The sequence below is a fragment of the Gossypium arboreum genome, chromosome 10 (genome assembly GCF_025698485.1).
Source record: "Gossypium arboreum isolate Shixiya-1 chromosome 10, ASM2569848v2, whole genome shotgun sequence".
Classification (NCBI taxonomy): domain Eukaryota; kingdom Viridiplantae; phylum Streptophyta; class Magnoliopsida; order Malvales; family Malvaceae; genus Gossypium; species Gossypium arboreum.
Window position 1 is genome coordinate 44,332,012 of NC_069079.1, and position 7,333 is coordinate 44,339,344.

Consider the following 7,333-nt stretch of genomic DNA (forward strand, 5'->3'; position numbering starts at 1 on the left):
AATCGTATATAAATTTTTTAGGTTTTATAAAAATAATTTTTAAGATTAGTTTAAAGTTTTTTTAAAATTTTCGGAACTTTGGAGTATTTTAGTAATATTTATTTGTTTTTTATTTTTAATATATACTATTTTAAAACATTTTTATAATTTTATTAGTTTTTAATTTTAATAATGTATGGACTTTTTGTTTTTTATTATATAATATTTAAAAAATTCAAAATTCAGAGTTGGATTGGATAATAATTGACGCTATTTTCATTATTTTTCTTATCCATTTTAAAAAGTACAGGACATAAGTACTTTATTTTTAGATGGACCATTTTGCTCATATTTAAAATTTACAGGGATGTATGTGACATTTAAACTATTTTGAGTACTCTACATATTTTTTTTTATTAGAAAAAAAAAACAGGTAAGATATTCTCTCTTTTTAAAAAAATTCCAACTAAGAAAATTCCCTTTCATTATTTCTTTTGTCTTTCCCCTAAGTATTCCCTTGCCCTAAAACACTGTTCTTTCTTTTCACTGTTAGGAAAAAAACGAAAAAAAAAACCATATTCAAAGAACAATCCAACAAACACCATCGTTGTTGGATAATCCAACTGTTTTGGTTTCCGAAACTAATCCAAAAGCAAAAATGCTTAACCGCCACCATATCCTCCTTCCCATCCTCCTTTTCTCCTCCCTTCTCGCCGCAGGGGACGACGGCGCAACCATGCTCAAGATAGCTTCATCCTTCCGCCCTCCTCCCACTGGGTGGTCTTCCTCTTCTTCAGACAACTACTGCAAGTGGCCTGGCATAAATTGCGACAAATCCAACAGCGTTACTTCCATCAACCTCTCTTCCAAATCCCTGTCTGGGACCCTTTCCCCCGACATCGCCGCCTTGTCGGAGCTCCAGACTTTGTCACTCCAACGCAACGCCTTGTCCGGGACCATCCCATCTTTCGCCAACCTCTCCAGCTTACAAGAGGTTTACCTTGACAGCAACACCTTCACCTCTATTTCCCCAAACGCCTTCTCCGGATTAACCAGCTTGCAAAAGCTGAGTTTGAGTGACAATGCCGGTTTAAGTCCATGGACTTTCCCAGATTTGTCTCAATCGACGGGACTCGTTGAACTTCAACTAGACAACACCAGCTTGTTCGGTTCCTTGCCTGATATATTCGATTCTATGAACAGCTTGAAAAGTATAAGGTTGTCTTACAACAATTTGAGCGGCATATTACCGGCTTCTCTCGGTGGTTCAATGGTTCAGAATCTTTGGATCAACAATCAGGATGTTGGGTTCACTGGTACTTTACAAGTTTTATCCAGCATGACACAGTTGTCTCAGGTTTGGCTTCAGAAAAACTTGTTTACGGGTCCGATCCCAGATTTGTCTAAATGTTTGGATATTTTCGATCTTCAGCTTAGAGACAATCAGTTGACAGGGCCGGTTCCCAAATCTTTAATTGATCTTCCAAACTTGAAGAATGTTTCATTGTCTAATAATAAATTGCAGGGTCCTTTCCCAGAATTTCCTACCTCAGTTGAGAAAAAAGTTGTTGATGGAAACAATAATTTTTGTAATAGTAATGGGGATCCTTGTAATCCTCAAGTTACTACATTGCTTGAGATTGCTGGGGGTTTTGGGTACCCTGTGTCTCTTTCTGATAATTGGCCTGGGAATGATGCTTGCGAATGGTCCTTTATTTCTTGTGATTCACGAAAGAATGTGATTACAGTGAATCTGGAAAAGAAAAACTTAGTCGGGACGATTTCTCCGGCCTTTGCCAATCTCACCTCATTGAAGAACTTGAATCTGAATGGTAATGGATTAACCGGTTCAATTCCTGATAGTCTGACTAAGTTGACTAGTTTGCAGCTTCTTGATGTGTCTAATAACAATCTTAGTGGAGACATTCCGAAATTTTCAAATTCAGTAAAATTCTTGTACTCGGGGAATAGTTTACTTGGAAAATCTGGTGGTTCTGGTGATGGAGGAGATTCAGGATCTGGAGCATCCGCTGGAGGTTCGGATGGTAACTTGAAAAGTGGCAATAGTAAGAATTCGATTGCTATGATTGTCGGTATTATTGCTGGTGTATTGATTTTTGTTGCTGTTGTTTGCTTTGTTTCTTATAAGTATATTATGAACAAGAGGTACGGAAAATTTGGTAAGGTGGAGGGCAGTGATGCTGAGAGGGGTGTGGTTAAGAGTCCAGCAAATGGTGGCGGAATGAATGGGAATGGGGGAGTTCCCAGTGAAATGCTAAGCCAAAGCAGTGGGGATCGTAGTGACCACCATTTTTTTGAGGGTGGAAATGTAGTGATCTCAATCCAAGTACTAAGACAAGTGACAGATAATTTCAATGAGGCCAATGTTTTAGGAAGAGGTGGTTTCGGGGTTGTTTATAAAGGGGAGCTGCATGATGGCACACAGATTGCTGTCAAAAGGATGGAATGTGTGTCGACCGGTACTAAAGGAATGAATGAGTTTCAGGCAGAAATCGCAGTGCTTACAAAAGTTAGGCATAGGCATCTGGTTGCACTTTTGGGTTACTGTATTAATGGTAATGAGAGACTCTTGGTTTACGAGTATATGCCTCAAGGTACCCTAAGTCAGCATCTCTTTGAATGGCGGGAAAATGGATATGCTCCGTTCACCTGGAAGCAGAGAGCCACCATTGCACTGGATGTTGCACGAGGGGTTGAGTATTTGCACTCTTTGGCACAACAAAGTTTCATTCACAGAGATTTGAAGCCCTCCAACATTCTCCTTGGGGATGACATGAGAGCAAAGGTTGCCGATTTTGGACTCGTTAAAAATGCACCCGAAGGTAAATACTCTGTGGAGACAAGGTTGGCAGGAACGTTTGGATATCTTGCTCCTGAATATGCTGGTATGTGAATTTTTGTCTTCAAATGCTTTAAGATTTTATACGAGCTTCTTACTTGCTTAGTTATACATATTCTGTGATAATTTTCTCTAGGCAAATTAAACCTTTCAATGTAATTTAGATGTATCCTTAATGTCTCAACCCCAGAATAGCTAATATATTATTGTTAATATGATCGGGGCTCTACATGGTATTATCAAGCTTGCTTAAACAGCAAACTTTATAAGTTATGAGGCCATATTCGGTATTCTTATGTTAAAAGATTAAAAATCATGATTGACTGAAACAGTTGTCTTCTGATTAGCATTTATAATATTTGATGTTTGATATTTGGGTTGAATGTATTGTTATTGCCTTTCGCCTGGCTGTTTCGTAACGTTGTCATTTTTGTTGTTTGGTTAAATATTATAGTTTTCTAAATAGAGATACTGTTTTAATCTGAACAGCAACTGGAAGGGTGACTACGAAGGTGGATGTTTATGCATTTGGAGTGGTCTTGATGGAGATAATAACTGGCAGAAAAGCTTTAGACGAGACCTTACCCGATGAGAGGTCACATCTGGTCACATGGTTTCGCAGGGTCCTTACCAACAAAGACAACATTCCGAAAGTGGTTGATGAAACAATCAACTGCGATGAGGAGACAATGGCAAGTATCTTCAAGGTGGCTGAGCTGGCAGGACACTGCACAGCTCGCGAACCATATCAGCGACCTGACATGGGGCATGCTGTAAATGTGTTGGGCCCCCTTGTTGAGCTGTGGAAACCTACCACCCAAGAGGATGGTGAAAACTCGGGCATTGATCTTCACATGAGCCTTCCTCAGGCTCTACTAAGATGGCAAGCAGATGAAGGTACTTCAACAATGTATGGTGATATATCATACTCCCAAACCCAATCAAGTATCCCTGCAAAACCCTCGGGATTTTCAGACACATTAAGCTCATCTGATGGTCGGTGATGGACATGGGATAAGTGGCATAATTTTGAAGAGGTATGTACTGTAAAAAATGTTACGAGGGCAAAAAACACACAAAAAAGGAAGGCCAGGTTGAGTTGCTGTTGAGTCGATAACGGAGTGTATTATGGTCGTATTATGTTTATTTATTCTGATTGTTCTCTTACTTTGTTGGGCTAAACACGAGCCAAAAGAACCCTTGTTGTTTCTTATTATATTCTTCAACAGCTAACCGAATGATTTGTTTTGTTTGATGGAGTATTTACAGAGGGAAAAATAGGGTTTTTGGGGAGGAGAGGGAGGGAAAGAAAGATTGTATCATGTTCTTTGAATCATTTTTTCTATTGTAATGTATAATTATTGTTGAATCATTTTTTATTCATTTCTTTATTAAAATAATAATAATAAGTTGCAGGTTGGAGATAGAGGAAGGTTGGTTTCTTTCCTAGAGGTAGAGAAAGGATAAAAACCGAGTGATAGCATGAATCAACTGATTAAGGTTCGAGTTTATCAACTCTTTCTTCAGCTTATGCATTAGTTAGGTCTGTAAACAGTTTGGTGGGTCTGAATAAAAGCTTGAAAGTCAATACTTACATCACATGGCTTTGGGAAGTTTCCATTGAAAAAAGTAGGATATATTTGTTAGTGCCAACTACACATGTGGTACCTGTCTCTTTCTTTTTCCTATATAAAAAACTGTAATCCAGATGAAGCTTTGATTTGATGGTTTGGATACGTAACCGTGACAAGCTGACCAATTGAATTAGGGTTTGAAAATATGAAAATGACAGCAGGAAGAGGAAGAAGTAAGAAGATTAGCTGAGGTGTGACAGACCCACAACGTGGTGGTTGGAAATTTATCAATTCAGGGATTTCTTCCAATTTGATTGCTTAGAAGGGATGGATGAATGATTAAACATATTCTTATTTTTGGATTATTTGTGTTGACAGCAACTATTATGTTTTAACGCCTATACTATACGTAATTGTCTGTCCAACATTGCTGGTTGCATTTATGCCTTACCTGCAATTCTATTATCTCTCCAACATAATCCATCTCCCATCTGTTTTCATTTTTAACATACAATCATTTTTATTTTAAATTACACCTTAAACTTTAACATGTTATAGTTATTTCTTTAATTTATGAGTTAGCTCTTCTTTTTATTAAAATTATTAATTTAATTTTGAATATCACGTTAAATTTTATGCTGCTAAATTTTAAAAGAAAATTAAAAAAAAGAGAATGCTATTACATAACTTTAAAAATAATGTAAAACTAAAAAAAAAAACAAAAAAACAAACGAGTTTTGAAAATCTTGGAACAAAGATTTCTTAAAATATCTATTTTATAATTTTCATTAAAGTTTTCATTTTAAATGTCAAATAATGTCTTATATGTTATTTAACAATTAGATTAACGATTTAAGGAACGAGAAAATCTAATTGATATAATATCAATAGTTTAGAGATGTAAATAAAATAATTTGAAATTTAAGAATTAATTTAAAATAAAGATCATAATTTGAGGATATTTGATGCAATTAACTTTTACAAATAATACATATTTAAATAGTCAATATTATATAACATAATCTATATGAAATTGTAATATATTTAGACTTAAATAAAAAAAGAATCTAGACAAGATCTATAGTTGGTGGTATTAAGCCAAGGCCTCATTGGCCTCTAGTACGTTGGATCTAAATCTTAGCCAATGATTGAATTTTTTAATCTAAGTAAAAGTACCATAAAAGTTATTGCATTTTATCTTGAATTGCCTTTTATATATATAGAATTGCCTTTTATATATATATATATATATATATATATATATATATATATATATGGCTTTATTTACAATTTTACTGGATGAAATTTTATTGAATTAAATTCATAAGAATTAAAAACCTCATTTTTCAATACAAAAAGTGGAACCTTTAGTTCTTGGATTTTTAACCTCATCTTATTCAATAGTTTGACTACTGAAATTTGTTTGTTTTGTATTTTCAGAATATGAGCGTGTGATTTTTATAATCGATCCTATTTTTAGTATAGAAAATGAGTTTTCATCTTTATCGATATGCCATACCAATAAATAATTTAAACTTCCATAAAAAATTAAAAAGGTCTAAAAATACTGAAAATTTACTAAACTGTTTTTTATAAAAAGCGTAACATAAAAAATAAAAATCTAAAATTTAAAAAAATTATTAAAAATGAAAATAGTTCCAAATTTAATGAAAAGTAAAAGAAAAGCATAAAAATATATAAATTATAATATTTTCAAATTTTCAATAAAATTTTAAAAATCTATAAAATTTTATAAACATTTTTAAAAAGAAAAAATTTAAAAAATTTAAAAATAAAAATTCAAAAATTATGAAAAATCTTCAAAATTATAAAAATATGTTACCGTCGAAGAACTTAAACAGATAAAATAGGAATGAAAGAGAAAAGTGAGGGAGAAAGAGAGAGAGATTGAGGATTGAGAGAGAAGAAGACGAATAGGAAAAACCAATGCCAAATTTCATAACTAACTCCTCTGCGTGAATGGAGGTTAAAAAGAGGAAAGAAAACGATCAGAATAGTTGTCTTACAAAAGGACAAAACACACTGTTTCATTAAACGATCCTTGTACCTCTGACACTCCCCAAAACGTTCTATATCATTAAAGCGAAAAGGTAAAATACAATGTTTAAAAAGGAAGCAACACAATTGAAATAGAAAATAACATAATTGAAATAAACAAAATTAAAAACAGTGGAATTTCTATTTTGGTCCGTATCAATTGCTCCTCCTACAAACTGGATCATTTTCCTCAAGGATCAAAACCAAGATATTGCTACTACAAGCCTTGTACGTTCTCCCAAGTTGAATCCTCGGGAAAAATATTGACCGATTCAACCAGGACTTCATTCACTGCATGATTTACCCTTCTTTACCATTCTTCTTTCTAGAATCCTTGAGACATAGTTGAATATGAACTATTATGGTAATGCCAAGTTGCTCATGTTCATGGATTGGATGTTATATAGTATACATATATATATATTGAAAATCAAAGTGAGTTGGGTTTGAATGGTATAAGTAGCTTGTGTGGCTTGTAATGGTTCATATGGCCTTGTTGTGTATTAGCGCCAATTTGGCATATTGGTTAGATGTTTAGGAGGATGATGTATGATATATTTTGGCATGGTTTTAGGATGTTTTGAGCAAATTTAAATGTTTCTAATTACTTTGTTTTAACTACCTTCAAGGGTTGGTTTCAAAACAAACACCCAATGGCCTACTTTTGCACCAAATAGATTCATTGTCCTGACTTTAAACTCCCCTCGTTGCGACGATAACCAACAGTTTGTGATGTCCTGACATCAAGTGGTCCGATGACGTGACGTGACAAACTATTTTGGTGACTTCATGACGTGGAGGAAGTCATGTTGCAACGTCGTTTTGAAATTTTGAATTCTTTGCAGTTTAGACCTTATTCAAT

At 34.2% G+C, this 7,333-nt stretch overlaps 1 protein-coding gene across 2 annotated transcripts; it reads left to right on the forward strand.

The window, feature by feature from the left end:
• The first annotated feature begins 412 nt into the window (after positions 1–412).
• Positions 413–4,892, forward strand: LOC108489533 (receptor-like kinase TMK4). 2 transcript variants are annotated; one of them, XM_053020023.1, is made up of 4 exons: positions 413–2,885; positions 3,329–3,736; positions 4,256–4,339; positions 4,635–4,892. In XM_053020023.1, exons 1-3 carry the CDS (start codon positions 638–640, stop codon positions 4,264–4,266), a joined length of 2,667 nt encoding a protein of 888 aa, XP_052875983.1. In that variant the 5' UTR covers positions 413–637; the 3' UTR covers positions 4,267–4,339; positions 4,635–4,892. The 2 variants fall into 2 exon arrangements, with proteins under 2 accessions (XP_052875983.1, XP_017649644.1); XM_017794155.2 differs by lacking the exons at positions 4,256–4,339; positions 4,635–4,892 and having other exon boundaries at positions 414–2,885; positions 3,329–4,211.
• The last annotated feature ends 2,441 nt before the right edge of the window (positions 4,893–7,333 follow it).